Consider the following 17,645-nt stretch of genomic DNA (forward strand, 5'->3'; position numbering starts at 1 on the left):
AATGACGGGGTTCAAAACACGAGTCTCATTGGATTTTCTTTGCATTCGATCTCACCACAGCTAGAGTTTTTACTGCATGACGCGGAGTAGTGAAGGTTTGATATTTTTTAATATTATTCGTTTTCGGTACCGGATGTTTCAAAAATTAATAGTTAAAGAATGAAATGATTTATTACACAATCAAATCAAACTTATCAAATTTCATCTTTAAAATTTCAAAAAACATTTAAATCTAAAAAGACAGAAAAAAGAGAGCACCTTTTATTTTATACCTCCGTTAAAAATTATCATTTTCAATATTTAAATCGTCAATTATTATAAAAACGATCAACAATTACAGATAAAATAGAGATGAGGAATAGAATAGAGTCAGGGGTCATAAAGCGTTTCCAAATGATCGATGACGAACTATCTGGCAAGTTAAGTGATAAACAGTGATAGCTCACCAGTGGGATCGCGGTAAGCGTCCATGTAGTGGGAACCCCCGCTGTCTGGGGTGCTTTCCCGACTGTACGCCGTGACGTGCACACCGGGTGGCGGGAAGCCTGGCACAGGCCTGATTCCAGGACCCCCACTGAAATTGACCGGCTCGTTTGCCGTCGAGAAGTCCACGGGCTCGGTTTGCTCCTCGATTGGTCTGGGTGCTGGGAAACCAGGTCCAACGGGAACCGCCACAGCTTCTCCGTGGCCGGTTGGATATTGGGGACTTGGCGCGCCGCTATAATCAGATGAAGATGATGTACGATTTAATATCTCTCCCTCTCGTTGTATTCTGGTTGCGTTAGAAGAAAAATATTCGTTGAATTAAAATAATTCCAATATTGTTCCGCGTGTATTAAAATGAATGGCCAAACTTGATTTCTAAAGGTTGATTAAAAAGAATGTTTTTTGCATAAGGGAATAGTAGATCAAATGATAATTACCTATGAAGCCTGTTGACACTGAGATCAAGGGTTTGTCCTTGAGGACTGGGAACCTGAGGACTTGCAGTCAAGTGTGGGCTCGCTGCAGCCTGGGGACTACCACCTACTGTTTGGCCACCGCCATATTGAGGGCTGAGACTGTTGGAACCATACGGTGGAGCCTGTAATAATTATCATCATGTTTTTTAAAAATTTGTACAGTTCTACCTTGGTTTCTTGAAAATCTGTATGTAAATATTTACCTGTGGACTCGTCGAAGTGACGCTGGAGGTTGACAAATCCATTACCGAACCACCTGGGGAGGTTGGGGGGCCACCAGGTTTCTGCATTTGCTGAACTTGCGCCACTGTGACACATTTCACTGTAAGTATAAGATCATTATGAAAAATTGTATGATTATAAACATTTTCAAATTTACAACTAAAAAGATCCTGTGATTTACACGTCCGACATTTCTATAAATTACGAGATCCAAATTATACATCACTTCAGACTGCAAATTTATCATTATTCAGGAAAAAATTTAGCAAAATTAACTTGTATTCAAACAAAAATGGCTCATGTTCTTATAATAATAACAAAGAAATTCACCATCTTCGGTCTTCATCATCCCAGCAGCCGTAGCAGCAGCCATCGCCATCTGATGTTGCTGTGCTGCAGCCGCAGCTTCCTGATGATACACCCTTTCTTGCTCCTCAGGCGTCATTCCAGTCTGTCCTAGATAATACATATTCGTCCTGGAATGCAACTGTTGCTGCTGTTGTTGCTGCTGTTGTTGTTGTTGTTGCTGCTGCTGCTGCTGTGACTGAATTGGTGCGCAACTTTGTGTATCATATCTTTCATAAGCGGATGTGGTGCCAGGGTCATACGGTCGATGATTCGCAGCACTGGCTACTGCGTTCTCATATCCCCTCCCGGTTGCAATCTCGTTGGAATAAGTGACAACTGGTCGCGCTATATTGCTCGCGCCAGGATGCATGTAGGCTCTCGCGTGCTCTGCCGATCTGTGATGATAAAGTTCCTCGCTGGTGGTGGCCGCAGCAGCAGCTGCCGCCGCTGCGGCCATCATAGCTGATGGCTCGTACGGAGATCTCTGGGACATCTGATGACTCATCCTCGTATCCTCGACCATTGGCATGGGATATGCGACTGTGGGCTGCATAGGCAGCACGTGATGCGTCGGATGCTGAGTAGGATGATGTATCGTCGCGCCAATAGATCCTCTAGACCCCATGGCGTCCATCGAGGACATCGACGAAGAGTTCGAATCCTGATTCATGTACGAGTCGTACGTTGGCCGTACTGTGGGTGGTGGAGGTGGTGGCGGTGAATTCACTCGACAAGAAGCAGTTTCTTCCGTCTTTGGTACCAGTAAGTCGGTCGTGTTTTGACCTCTGGATGGCAGGGTGTTGCAGCAACTGCCACTCGGCGTCATATTTTCAGTTTTAGGGACTACCTTGGTCGTACGGGATGAGGGATTCTCCTCCGGTGTTTTCGGAGGTTTCACGTTGATACCCGTGCTTTTCGTTGTCGTGTAGTAGTCATAGGTCAGGCTGCTTAGCACCGGTTTTGTGTCCTGCGCCGTGGACCCGTACTGGGAGTAGCTCTTGCTATCCATCGACGGCGGCAACAGGTTCGTACTGATGTATTCTGGAGGAATTCCGGACACTGTTGCGAAAATGAAATGGTTATCACATATTTTTTATTGTTATTAATATCGTGGTGAAACTATATTTGTATCTTTGCTTGGTTATGTTTGCTTTTAATTGAGGAAAAGATTGAAAAACTTTCAAACGAATGTTTGTAAGTAACACGCTTCTGTGAGTCTAATTATTCCGTATCTATGCATTTTCTTCAAATAGATAAAATATTTAACTTGTAAATATGAAAGTTTAGTTCTTCATAACTGGGTCGTTCAGAAACCATGCTGATAAACTTTGCAAATTAAAATGCATAGAGCAATGACAATTACTCGACAATAGCCACTGACGAAAAACGATGTGGTTTATGTGTACCCTCGAATGTTCGGTTTGGTAGAAGTTCACGCGAGAGCTATCGAGAAACGATCGGAGGATTAGTTTCGGGACAGTCTTGGAGCTTATAAGCCCCGATCCGATTTCACGGAGCGGCTCCATCCGTGGATTTTCTCTTGGGGCGAATTCCAGACACGTTGGAGTGCCGCTGTGCCGCCTTACCTTGAGCCTTGTGTCGTGCCTCGCGTGCAGCCTGCTTATTGGCCGCGGCAATGGGACATCCGGATAGGCTCCTGTGCGTGTTCCGATTCGAGCTGACATGGCCACGGCCGTTGCAACCAGGCGTCGGGCATTTCAAAATAGTCTCATGCATCGCCAGAACTGTAGAGAACCCAGAGACACGTGACGTGGTTATAGAACGCTGCTATTCTCGCTCCATATCTTTTCTTATTACGTTTCGATTAAGTTATCGCTAGATTATACATACGTATACACGCACACTAAGATACGATCGGTAGCATCGAGCTATTATGGGTTTAAGCTCGGTTCTTTCTTATGCGTTGAGTATAATTATCATCTTTGTCGGCAACACGATTCGCTTCTTTCTGACACATTTCGATCGCGTTGGTTTAGCTTCGATCAATGTTACACACGAAGTCAGAGATGTTGTGTATAGTATACAGAGAAAAATTAGAGGAGAAAACAGAAAGTAAAGGAAGAGAAACAAAGAAAAAGAGACAGGTGGGGTACATAACGTCACGGGATGAAATATACACATCAAATGTGTAATAGTACAATCAAGTATACCGAGCGGGTAGAGAGAAACTCAAGTAAAGACATAATCGAGTGACAAAATTATAAGACAACAACTTGCGATTCTTGTGTACCTCGATAGATTACTTGTCGTGTGTTTTGTGTTATATTGGGAATAATGTTGGTCTCTCGTATAACAGATATCGTGTACATGAAACGAGTATTTTAAAGAATCACACAAAAATTAAATTACTAAAATATTTGACATTTATTGATCTTGCTATGAAAATGAACTATGAATATTTAATGAATATTAAAAAATTTCGATGTTTCAATAACGAATCTATCTAAATTTAAATTTGAAATTAATAAAAGATGATGAACATTTTGTGAGAGATGACTACAACTTTGTTGATCCACGATGAATCAATGATCTTTCACCGTTTCGATCACGACGACTTTACTTGTCGTGTGTTCTACAGGATCGGTCGACAAGCATAGTTTGTCTGATATAGGGAACCGTGTCACAAGAGTGTGTAGTCGCCGTTTTAATTATACTCAATCGCACAAGACCTTCCGTTCGGATCCGGCGTGCTTGTACACGCATACCGGCTAGTCTTGCACCGTCCGTGTCTCGAGTTCTCCAGATGTTCGTAGGTACGGCCAACATAACCAAGTTCAAGTGTGGTGATAAATTCTCTACTATAATTAAACTACAAACAGAACGGTAAAAATTAAAAACGGAAATGAAACGCAATAAATAAAGCTCTCTACCCCGCAAACGAAAAGCACAAAGAATATAAATAGACAGACACATAGACACATATAGACGGGCACGGTTAAACGAGCCCGTACTCTTTCGTCAATTCGTTCAATGCACGAAGTTGAAGAAGTCCAGTTTTCATTCTTTTTCTCCATTTTTTGTTCCAATTGCTATTAATAAATGTCAACATATCGCGTGTAGACTTTTTACTTTGGTCGAATGAATTTTTCGTAAGCGTAAACGAAAATCAGTATCGATTCGCGAAACTTGTACCGAGATTTGATCGCATAGGTTTAAAGATCTTGAGCCCGATTTAAAAGAAACTACTGCTGGAAAATAATTATAGCCGTTCACGATCGTTCTCTCGCCACTCCCCTGCTCCGTTGTCGCGTGAAAAAGGCAGTCTCGCAAAAAGAAGATGCATCTATGTAACTACGATAAGAAGTAAGAGTAATGGTGCCGGTCTGTGACTACTTACTCTCAGGCGTTAGTTTATCCTTCCGTGGACAACCGGATAGGCTGAAATAACAGCAGTGAATTATGAAGCAAGGTCGTAACACACAGGTTTTAGTGGATTGTAAAAGTATGAGGGAAATAACTCCGTAAGGAAGATTTTTACTGGCTGCACAGTGACTGCCAAAAGTTTTCTGCAACTTTATTCTTTTTAATACTCTGAGTGCCATAACTTTGTCAAGAAACCAAAGTTCTAACTTGATCAAATTTTCGAGTATTTTATGTGGAATCTTATCCAGGAGCACCTAACACAAAAGTGACCATATCCTATTCCATATTCAATGACGATCGGATAACATGACGAACAGGTCTACTAGTGTCAATCCTATTTCACTTAGTCTTCCTGTCGCAACGTGGAGGTGTCTAATTGACCAGGGCAAAGTGCAGAGCACAGGTTAATTACCGATAATTGCTTACCTGCGGTGGTGAGAATAGAGTCCGGTCACGTGACCCTGCCCCGTGCAGCCTGGGGTCGGGCACTTGTTGCCCTCTGTAACAAATCAAACCATAGCGAATGGTCAAATTTCGTATGGTTTATCACCATCGCGGAGCAAATGCATTGCATTAACATATTTTGTGAAAATTAATCGTATGAATGGTGAAGAGTAAAATATCGATTATAATAGTGGAATTATTTACACGTAATAACTTTGAGCTAGGATTAACGATCGATGATCAAAATGTAGTATGTGATTAGGGGATAAGGATTCAAATGACTAATTTAGAAATAACACAGTATAAACTTTATATAAGGTAGAGCGTAATTTTTTTTATTACGTGACAGATTTTCATTAAATGAAATATTTTTTTTTAAATTATATATATCTAGGAATAGAAACATACGTTAAAATATTTCTATTATATAGAATATTTGTATTTTTATATCTATATTGTCTGTTACGACGCGTGAAGTGGTCCGTGCGACGTCCTTCATTGTCTGACCGTCAAGACCATTAGACAGACCCTCAATAAACCTAAGGACCCACCATAAACCTTAATTTTTTAACTTAATTGTTTTAACACATGTTTTTAAGTTAAACTGCTTGTCCTGAAGGATTTTCTTAGAAAAGTCCTCGGGTTTATTAGGCGCCCTTAAAAATCATGGAGAAAGCGGGTAGTCGCCTAATGGGGAAAACGAATATTTGTCTAACGAAAAAGCTGGTTTCTCCCATAAACAATGTCACCCATGAGCCACGTTGGTAGGAGGCTTCTTCCTCCTATCTTCATTCCTAACGTTGGTCATAACCAATCGGCATTGCGGATCGTTACCCTCACTTTCCTGACGAAAAGTGTGAGCAACAAATCCGCGTTCTTCGTTCAAAGGGCATACCCATACCGAGCTTTCCTCCGTAATCACATAACAACGAACTTCACTTCTTTTACTACACTAGGAAAGTCAATTTATTCTCTGGACGACAGAGCAGTCACTTCATCTCTATTCTTGATCTCTAGACTTATTCCACAGTAATGTTTGAACCAAAACACAGTTCAAGGAACAGCAAGAGTCAGAAGTCAAATCAGCGGAATCTACAAGTCGAAGACAGTCAATCGACAGAAGATACTTCATCACAGTCGCCAACATGAAAGGTGTCTCAGGTCGTGCTCATTCGTAGTTGTCATTTCACATACGCAACGTTGCATCACATTGAAGTTGTTGGATCATTCAAAATATTTATTAACCTGTTAATAGCAGCGTTATATTCACTCAACCATCCTTATTATCCCAAAAGAAATAAGGGATCGAACGATTCGTGGCGTCGATCAGTCAAATCGTAACGGAAATTTACCACTCCCGTTGGCGCGCTTCTTCGAGATCGCGTCTCCCCGCGAACGTCCGAAAGTTGATTGTCTTTAATTTTCCATATTTTCTCCGAATCAAGATGACCGGTATTTTTCCTATACGGCCACACATGTATTTCACAACTGGAGATCGTTAACACAACCAGCATCTCTGTAAATGAGTAAAATATCGATCCTTTTGATAAGAAACGATCGAGTTTGCGGTCTAAAAATCTCGAGCGATTGTTCTGACATGATTGTCGCTCCGCTGATTCTCGGCTGTCAACGATAGAACGTGTCAGTTCCGATGCACTCGGCCATTTCGAATCGAGCATATTGTACTCTTTAATTAATATCGGGTAGTTTGATTGCGGCTAATTACGTATCCAAACCGCATGGAATGTCGAGTGAAATGATAATCGAAGCGTGACAGCGCGATCCAATACGCGGTAAAGTACTGTTACTGTGGTTCGTTTTTGTAACGCCCGAACATTGGATTCGCTGTTCGAACGTTCACTTTCGCTTTGGCAATTGGACCAACCCCGGGCATCGATATTTTAACAGGAAAACACCGGTATGTTGACAAGACGCAGTCTTTTTGTAACAGGGAAAATGAAACGCTCTCCCTTGACACCGGTTTCACGATAATTCTTATTGTGGACTGACTGCGAATGCATGTTATTTACTGTTTGTTGATAAAACAAGCGTTCCACTTTAATTTTACTATAGTATATTGTATAGATTGATGTTTTTTTAATCACGTAACGTAATAAGAACATAAATTAATCATTTGAAAAAAGGTATATTATATTACATTTACACAGTCCAAATGAAGCTTAAATTTATATAAAAATACCTAAAATTGTCAATGACAATCAGGAATGAAATTCTCGATAAATTCATCTGGACAAAAACGCATAGAACAGTAAGAAACTTGATAGACGTTATTCTTCGGGAGTATTTACAATGGCAGCATTCAATGAAAATTAACCATCGGATGGACGACAAGTATGTCCGACATCGTGCTGTACTTTCAGTCGACACACCGTGACAGTTACAGAATACGTTTTATTTCCTCGTTTGCCAATACCTATGTATATTTTATATTCCTTGCTCAGAGCATTGAACCTAGAGGCAAATAAAGCTTCCTTAATTACGTTCTTTCCAAGTTGAGTGAGAGTACATAGAAACGTTGCAGAAATACCTTTAAAAATATATCCAAAATATAAAAGAACATTTCTGAAGATATTAATAAACAAGTTTAATTAATATTAAGCAATGTTTCTTTAATGTTAAAGTCTTTTTTAGTAATTTAAGATAGTTTAAAGTAAAGATGGCACTTTAAGGTTTTAACGGAAAACTTTAAATGAAAATGGACAGGCTGTGGCTAACTGTGATACCTTAGATCTCGTCGCGCAAGTTACGCATTTGCGAATAACCACCGGGATTTCTCTGTCCGCATCTAAGTCTTGGGGATTAGCACTACATGTACATTCGACCCAAACTTGCCCATGAAACAAGGAACAAGCGAGCTCGCATTATCACTATTCTTCGCGGAATGAAAGCGTCAATCTTTCACATAATACCTTTGGATGATAAATCTACTATCGAACTATGTGTACAAATTAATTAAAACTCCAATTTTGTATTAACCAGTGATTAATAAAATCAATAGATAATAAAAACACTGGCAGGAGTATAGTTGTAATCACACGCGAATTCTTTTACAAAATTAATTTATCACCGAACGATCCATTATTGTTCGGCAATAGCACGTCATTGGTGAAATTAATGTTCAGAAACTCTGAGAATTTTTTCCTTCATTTTTTTCCCTCTTGTTTCTCGCTATTCTTACCGCTGTCACGAAATTGCATCGGGGGCATGCTCAAGCAACCTGTACCATCTGTCGTGTACTGGCTGTAACTTAATGGCTGGTATGGTGCACGTCACGTATAATCGTGTTCGTGTTCTCAGGGTGACCTCGCGTGACCAGACAATTACAGGTTTCCAGTACGCTCTATGTAGCCCAGAAGTACCAATCGCTTAGGATGAGACCGTCTACTTCGGCCCTTTCGCTTCCAGCGCGATGTTGATTTTAACAACTATCGCTGAATAATTCTTTTTTATGGCAGCTAAGATGAGATTAGTCCATGCGTTACGGTGGTTTAACTCGCGATAAAAAAAACTATAATCGTAATAATTATATAGCGCGTGGGTAATAGGTTCTTCCTAGTTAACACTCGTTCCACACCGAAACTTTCATAGAGTTTACCAACCACTAAACATTGCAATTTAGAGTGTGTAATAATACATGTCGAAGATTGTGTCATTCGTGATTGGCGAACTTTTTTCCGTGTACTGTTGATCCTATGCACGGTTAACCTTTATGCGATCAGATAAATTTATTGGAATAGCTTATATAATATCATAGAGTATATTGTTTATCGAAATTTTATTCATAAAATTGGAACAGTAATCTGATAATCGATGTAGATGTTGTAGTAAAGTTATTTTTAACCTTCAACGTGTATTATTAGTTAGTAATTAATTATATAAAAGAACTCAAAATTCAATCACATAACAACTCTGATACTGTGTTATTTATGATTATTAAAAAATGCATTAAAAGATTACTTCATTAATGTTACATCATTTACTATCTCACAAACGACCGAGACCGCTCATACAAAGTTTACGCGATTCGTAAGATGCTCGTCCATTTCATAGACGAGTTTGCCAAGATCACAATCTTTATCTTACGCGTATTAACTCATTTAGTCCTAAGCTAAGGTCAATTCTACGTTTCTTAACCCAAAAAGCTTCCTTCATAACATAGGTGCGTCCGTCACGTGTGTAAGAGGGTTCGAAAAGGGATTCAGAAGGAAACAACCTTAAGGGAGGCCAGCTTTAGGTTAGTTGTAGGGGGTTCCTATGGAGTGAGTACACTTTTATAAACTTTGTCGTGTACTAATCCTCCTTCAGCCTGGATCCCCCCAGCCACCTACAGCCGACCCACGAAACAGCCACCATGACGCCGAGAAACTTCATCAGGCCGTCATTTCGCCTTCGAGAAAGAGAGGGACCGAATCGATCCCTGCTTAGACGATAGCCTGGTCCACATTCCTGGAAAATTAGATCACGATACGTGATGTCATTAGCGACATACTTTATTCGCAAAACCGAAGGAACAGGGGAACTAAATACGGCAATAGTTCGTCATGTCGAGAGATTCCAGGATAATGGATATTAATGAAAGGAAAAATGCGTAAATTTCGCTTTTGAACCGCGAATATGACTGCCTTTCTAGCGTTCTATGGTTAGAACATTGGGAACAATGAAAATGGAAAATGTCTGCCACTATGGAAATGATACGTGTTTTTAATGATTCGTACTCTTGTATGGGTACCGTATGGGTTAAAAAGAAATATTTAGACGTTTTCGAGATATTCAAATATTACTAATGCCAAATATTCCTGTATTGGTTGACATTTCGATGTAGATTAAATAGATCAATAAATTAAAATATTTTTAATTTGGCTGAGAGGAATAAAACGGCAGTTTAATCATTTTCAAAGCATAAAAATGTAGACACCACACTTTTATTTTATAAACAAAACGTTTGTAATTCATAAATATCTTATTTTTCGTTTCATTTCGAATAAATTAAAGTTGAATTGTTTGTACTCGGCACCAGCACTCCTATTTCAATCAGCAAAATTAATCATAGTGATCAAATATAGCGTCAGTGATTCACATACCAACTTAATCTATTCATATTACCTCAAAAAAATGTATACATTTGTATATTTATATATGGATATAACGTGTACATTATATCAGCCCCGTCTTTTTTTTTTTTGTACATTATTACATCTGTACCTTTTTTAAAATGACTTTTCTAAATCATCTTTAAATACTGTTTCTTATTATTATTTCTTCTTATTATTTTGCTAGAAACTATTAACGAATTACTTAGAACTGCAGCACTTCGATACTTAGAAAACACTTTATTGCTAATAAAGAAATAACGAACAATCCCCCAGATCGGTGAAGGAAGAGCGAACGGGATTCCGTGCTTTTTAATTAGTAGCAGGTTAAAAAGCGGCTAAGGGTGGCGGTTGGCCGCCGCCGGCGGGATTAATAAATTAGCCGTAAGGTTTTAAAGCGGCTGGTCGGTACCTAAGCTCGGTGGAAAAGAAAGAAATGGACGAAGAACGAAACAGAGATAGAGAAGAAAAGAACGAAGGGGCAGATAATGGTTCCGGTCAACAAAATGAATACCGGCACGCGCTGTTCTTTCCGGATCTCTGAATAGACTTGTAACGAGTCGGTCAGCCAGACCTCTCTTCTTTTTTCCTCTTTCTCCACGTTTTCCACTATGGGATCCAGTGGCGGGATGGACGAGAGGGTCAGAGAGAAAAGAGGAAAGAGCGGATCCAAAGGGTGAGAACGAGGATGAGTAGCGGGCAGCGAGGGTGAGGCCGTGGCCGAGTGTGTAATTGTGTTATTTTGTTGCCATTTCACGTGAGGGTCACCACGGGAGGTCCAGAGGTGTACATAAACACCAGGATTGTTTTATTCATTCGGCCCACTGCACGGCGCGTGCCGAATTCTTTTCTTTCTCCCCTTTCCTCTCGTTTCATGTTCTCGTTTCTCGACGCTCTCTCCTTCTCTTTCCACAATCGTGCCCGCACCGTGCTGAAATCCTAGATACTATCGTGGGTAAAAATTGCGGTTAAACGCGGGAACCGCGTATTCATAATCAATCGATGGACAGATTTAAATGACTACGTAGGGCAGGAGTGAATAAATAGGCGTGTATTTATTTTAATCGACCGATACTGGGGAGCCCTTCCAGGCTTCTTTTAATCATTAAAGAAAGGTGTTAATATAAGGAAAGTATCTTCGTGCTTCTCAATTAATAAGTTTAATATATCCTTATATACACGAAGATAAATGTATCACGAAACAAAATAGGAACGATATTCCTCGTAATAGTTATCGAAAAGGGTTGGAAAGTGTAATTATAACGTAAGATGATCGTAGATTCTCGTTCGACTTAGAACGAGATCTTAAAGGCCGAGAAGCAAACGTAGAAGACGAAAGATTCTAAAAAAAGAGAACAGCCCAGGGAACAATCACAAAGTACGTATTTACACACGGCGACGCGCGCGGCCGTAACGCGAGGGTAGAGCCCCTGCGCGCGAGTAAAGGTCCTTTTTATGCGTGCGGTCGCAAAGGCAGCGTAAAATTGAGTTACAGGGCAGTTTATTTTTTTATTAGCCAGGCCAACCCTGCCTGCCGCGCTGTTTCAACGCGGAAAGGGTGGTTTTTGCGGCCGACGGATTTCCCGATAGCGGTTTTATGGCGTGTCAACACGCTCTTATGCCTGTGCACCGTGTGTGTCGGCGGTGTGTTGAATAAAAAAGAGAAAATATTTTAAAAAATGAGAGAGTAGAGGCAGAATAATGAAGGAGGAAAAGAGGAAAGAGACGGGAAAAAGGAAGGAGCACGACGTGCACGCAATCCTGTCGCTAAATCGGAAGGCTCAGGAACGAGCGGCGCGAATGGCACAGGCGTACGAGCCTACGATTAAAACTATAGCTCCATAGGGTCCGGCACGCCTGTACCGCCGTCACGCTTGTAAGTATGCGATTAATCGTGCCCACTTATCACGGCCCCGCGTTTATTCATCGAGATTTCCGTCGAGCTGGATTGCTCGGCCTATCTCCACCTACGAATCTTTTAATAATCAACCGCCCCCTGAGAGATTGACAGATGCCGCTGAAACTCCTTCAACGTAAACGTTCGAAGCGTGTTGGAAGTTTTTGTTTGTACAAATATTTTGATATGCAAGGTAATGTTGTGGTCATTGAATGTGATGAAATTGATTGATCGATTGGGCTATTGTATTTTAGGTAATGTACGCATATTATATGGAGTTTAAGGATAGATAGAGTCCGGCAACGGTTGAACTAGGGAAATCTTAGTAGACGTGAATATTTTACAAATTAGTGGTTCTATGTTAAGATATATTAAGTAGAATCGATATTTTAAAACTTAGCTTAAGTGAATAATAATTAGTAAAAATTCTATACTTTGCCTGAAGAACCCTATTATAGAATACCTGAAATAAATTTCAATTCAATAATATATTTTATTTTTCATTTATAACGTGTTTATATCTATAAACAGTATCTACTGTAATCTATCTATCTAGGTCAACTTACACAGGATGCGGAACGACAATGATTGAATTTTTGAACTGTTCGTCTTCGTAGGTTCAGTCAGAGAAAACGTTAAGGGGATAATGAGGACAGGCAGCAGAGCCGCATGGTGGTAATAAGGTAGCGTGGTGTGGCTGGGATGCTAGTCACGTTTCTAGCTGCTGACAGCTGCGGCTTATACGTATGACGTGGTATCAACCCCAAATTTCCCCGTCTAGGCACATCGTGTCGTCGCTGCCCTAAGACCCTGGAATGCACTCGAACTCCAACCTGTCACACCGTGGAATGTCTCCCTGTTGGCGCACCCGGAATTTTCTTTGATTTCTTTTTGTTGTCACTGATCGTTCCAGTATTTCTAGTGTTTTACTTTAGACAAGTGAGTAAAGTTACTAAATAATACTATTTAATAATACTAAATAATATTATTTAGCTAAGATGTTAACGATGGAAATTATAACTAGCAGAATAATCTATTTTTGGAATCTTTTGAATAATGAATTTCTCGATGATGATTCATAGCATGACAAATATATTTTATTCTAATACTAAATTCTGATATATAAAAGTAAAAATAAATGTTTAAAAATACTTCAATAAAAAATCTTATTTAAAAAAAAATGCGGTAAAATATTAGCGTACCATAAGAATCTTTCAACTACATTTCTATCTTAAGAACATCTCCAAGATAGAAGTTTGGCCGAGTAGGGAAACAATTAGAATACGTAACTTTAGGAAAGTAAATTTTGAAAAAAAGGGGAGAAAGTAATTTTGTAAGAGCAGCGAGTATATGGAAAAGTAAACTCCGACTTATAGTACAGAATTCTAAAGGGCACGTGCTTGAGTGCGTGTAATAGGTGCAAGTTTCCCCGCGTGCTGCCAGTCTTTACGATCATCGCGACATTCCCATGATCAAGCGAATAGTTTCGAAGCAGTGCAAAGACGAAGACAAAGTGGCTGTAGCAGAGGATACGGAGAATAACTTTACTTTGAGAGACCTTGATTTCACCATTTGAGTCATCGCCCCTCGCTTCGTAATTATTGATTTTCCGTGCTACCCTAACTCCCCTAACTTCATAGAGAAAGTAAGAGAGAGTGTGTGTGACAGAGAAAGAGCGACAGTAGGAGAAGAATACTGTACGCGGGAGAATCGAAAATGCCTTTTGTCCCCCTCTCATAGCGAATAACACACGAACGCTAAGCCTACTACTACCATCGGCATTAGTCTCATCAATGTTTTCGCGAATTTCTTCAACTTCGATCTATCTTCAATCAACGAAATTGTCCCGATTAGGGAAAGCGATTTAAAACGCTGCTCGTATTTGCAGTCGTTAAAGTCTCGACGGGACACACGAGTGGAATAACGAGTTGGACCTATGCTATTATTACTACGAATGCTTTATATCGCTATAAAATTCGTAAGTCCTTTTAAATGAACTCTATGAAAACAAAATTCTTCGTGAAGACAAGCATGCGATGCTTGCAGATATCGAAAATGTCGGTGATATTCGTACAGAATAGGACATTGAATCTCTCACCTCTGTTAAGACTGGACGGAGACATGGACATTCCCGGTCTGGTGCCATCAAAGGTAACGGGCCTTTCTGCCATTTTCATAACAGTTTCTTGCTGACCAGTTCCACTTCCTGATGTCGCATCAGCACCAGTCGTTGGACTAGACGTCGTCGTACTGGTTGAAATAGCGGTGATAGCGATACTATTCGTGACATTGTTCCCGTTGCCATTGCTGACCGGATTGGCAGTATTGTTCGCGTTACCACTACTATTGTTGTTCGTACTTTTGTTAGGTATGTTATTAGTACAAGTTCCATTGCTATTACTGTTGATGCCATTGGCCGTATTGCCGTTGGTCGTGCTACAACTGCTAACAGCCGTTACACTAACCACTCCCTCTCTGGCTATGTCCTGAATGGCACTGGCTGCCCTCGACCCGATACCAGCTGGTTGGAGAATCGTATACTGTTTCGAGGAATCGGGACTGGTGATAGCAGGAAGGCCACTGGTAGGACTTTTGTTGCCTGTCATCGAGTTCGGTGTAACCTCGTGCCTCGTTACATGATGAACCTCCTCCTTTGACGATTTCAATTGTAATAACGATACAGAGGAAGAATGCTTGTCCTCCGAGGTGGTCGAGATTCCCGTAACAGGTTGGGGTGTTGGCATCGTTGGTCCTGGACCAGCAGTGGGGTAACCGACAAACGTAGCGGATGCTGGGTACGGACCGATAGGTGGTATCGCTGTCGAAGCCACGGCCACTGACGGTGTACCGCGGCCAGTCGCTTTCGCGTGGTCCGTATTGGGTGGTCTAAACGCCGACGTTGCAGAGAACGGAGAATTCGACGGTGGTGAAGAAGAGGAGGTGGTAGTGGCGGTTGGCGAAACCTTCATACTGTTCTCGTTATAGTGCCTGTGGTAATTTGAATATAATTGATTTTGATGTTGCTGTTGTTGTCTAGAATTTTGTGGCGATTGGCCGTTTCTACATGTTCGATCCCTGTCCCTCTCGTTCAGCTTGTCCCTGTCAGCTTCGTCTTTCTCGGCAGCTGGATCCGACATATCGATCTCTAATTCGTTGGAGGAATCGTCGACAAGTTCGTTGAAATCGGGTGGATCGTATCTAGAATACTTGTCAGTCTGCCGACCTTGACTGTCCACGTGAGTACCGATTATATTCCTGTCATTCCTGTCTTTATTGGATAAAGATCTCATCGGCACTGGCCTGATTTTACCTGATTCGTTTGGATTCACGTTGTTCACTTGGTTTTGGATAATGCCGCATTCATTTTCCGTTTTTAACAAACTGTCTAAATCCTTTTTCGCTTTGTTCGGGTGCTGTTGTTGCTTCATATCTTGTTGCTTCAACTGTTGCTGGGATTTGCTGTTACGATCTTGCTGACCGCGGAACGATATCACGTCTTTCAAGGAACAACCTGCGTCATTGCTAGTGGTTGAAGAAGTGGACATAGAGGAAGGCGACAGTTTAGGGTTATCTTTTTTCTCTTCAAACAGGTTTTCAAAATTCGACTCATATTTGTCCTCGTCGGAATTACCTCGCTGATATAAGGATCCTCTCGGACCAGGCCAACTTCCAGACAGGCTTTTCAAAGCAGCTTCGGTTTCTCTGATTAAAGTCTCATCGTCTTCGGGTTCTTCCGAGTGTTTGCTGGACTTTCTCGCTGGGCTACCTGAATTTCCAGCAGCGAATGCTCGTTTCTTTTGAGGTAACGGTATACTCTTGCTCGAATCACTGGCTTCGAGCGATTTGCGCGTTTCTTCATCGCGAACGCTTTTCCTCCTTCGTTTAGCAGCAGCATCAGCTGTCTCCATTTCTTGCGGAATGATCGCTTGAACAGCCTTCTTGTTGATCAAGGGTTGCTGTTGTTGATAATGCGGCTGTTGTTGTGGCTGCTGTGGTTGCTTAGGATTTGGGCTGACAGATTCTGCTTCCAGCTTCCGTTTTTTGAGATGAGCCATCGCATTCTGGCCACCTGGCACGCTGGTCAGTTCCACCCTGGAACACAAAAATTCCAGAGGATCAGGAAATCTGCTCTCTCATCGGATGCATGGATGCAGTGAGTTTTGATCAATGAGTGCAATCCGCTCGCTCAAGATCGCTCAACATCTAACAAAACCAATTCCCGTAGCTGGGGAACAGAATCTCTGTCAGTTCCAAACGATTCAGATCACCCGTCCCATCTTCTTAATCCTCGCTTTCTATTCTTTTACCTTTCACTTACTTTTTTTTTCGTTTTTCATGAACCGTGCATTCGAAGCCTAAAGTAACCTGAGTCTCTCAAGAAACTTCACCTGAATGCCGTGGAGGTCCACCGAGGACATGGCCTCGAATCTTGGGACCCTCTCCATCCAGTCTAGACGTCTGAGATCTTCGGCCCCAAGTGAAATGTACTAACGATTGTGTATCTTCTTCGACTGAACAATACCACTCCGTTTTCTTTATATTCTTTCTTTAAACATTACTCTCTCGTTCTATGATTATTATTAGGAACACGGAATTGTGGACACACAGATTGTGCACGCACTCGATGTGATATACGCGCGGGCGCGCGCTCGCGTGTTCACGCACCAGTCACGCGTGGTCGGTCGGCTACACCGACTTGATATACGATATATAGACAGATGCCTTTGTGTCGCACAAGCGCGCGGAGAGCCTTTCCACGCAGGATGCTCGCGAGCTACTGTGTGCTATGTTTAAGTTCGTTCGGGGGTGGCGATCTTCCACCGCGACACCGGAGGGGATGAAGGCTTGCGCGAGCAACTGGCAGCTTCTGCTTCGCCGCGAAAAGTGGGGGCGGGTTCTGCGCACTGTCCACCCCTTTTAGCTTTAGCTGGAACGCGATTCCCGGCCTCTCAGCACATCCCCCGTCACTCTCACCTCACCACCCCCTAAGCATAGAAAGAGAGAGAGTAGGGGACACGGCCCCTGGATGCACACCAAGGTGTTTCTCAGTGTGTTGGGCAACGGGCGCTGGTACACCTTCGGTCCGCTTATATTCACCCACATCTTAACTTCCACCACCTCACCGACCCCTCACTCGTCTGTCTCGTTCACGATCTACGTGTACCTGTGCTACCTGGTTTTCCTTCGCTTGCCTTAAAAGTCCCGGTGATCCTGGTCCCCGGCCAGGGACCTCCTGTCTTTTTTACATTCAGCCGAGGTCTGGTCTCCCGTAACGAG

The 17,645-nt window shown here is 41.7% G+C and overlaps 1 protein-coding gene across 9 annotated transcripts in view; it reads right to left on the reverse strand.

Moving 5' to 3' along the window:
* LOC117231809 overlaps positions 1 to 17,645 on the reverse strand; it is a 300,770-nt gene that overhangs the window by 11,761 nt on the left and 271,364 nt on the right. For 7 of the 9 annotated variants that reach the window (XM_033490612.1, XM_033490616.1, XM_033490618.1 and 4 more), the window contains 8 exons: positions 14,467 to 16,460; positions 5,343 to 5,415; positions 4,891 to 4,931; positions 3,119 to 3,277; positions 1,515 to 2,591; positions 1,166 to 1,284; positions 924 to 1,084; positions 447 to 718 (listed from right to left, as the gene is read on the reverse strand). In XM_033490612.1, the coding sequence (XP_033346503.1) occupies positions 447 to 718; positions 924 to 1,084; positions 1,166 to 1,284; positions 1,515 to 2,591; positions 3,119 to 3,277; positions 4,891 to 4,931; positions 5,343 to 5,415; positions 14,467 to 16,460 (3,896 nt within the window). Of the gene's footprint in view, positions 1 to 446; positions 719 to 923; positions 1,085 to 1,165; positions 1,285 to 1,514; positions 2,592 to 3,118; positions 3,278 to 4,890; positions 4,932 to 5,342; positions 5,416 to 14,466; positions 16,461 to 16,756; positions 17,157 to 17,645 lie in introns of those variants that run through there. The other 2 variants (XM_033490620.1, XM_033490614.1) reach the window with 2 other exon arrangements.

This window comes from Bombus vosnesenskii, unplaced genomic scaffold (assembly GCF_011952255.1).
Source record: "Bombus vosnesenskii isolate JDL3184/JDL3185 unplaced genomic scaffold, Bvos_JDL3184-5_v1.1 scf7180000013274, whole genome shotgun sequence".
NCBI classification, from domain to species: Eukaryota; Metazoa; Arthropoda; class Insecta; order Hymenoptera; family Apidae; genus Bombus; species Bombus vosnesenskii.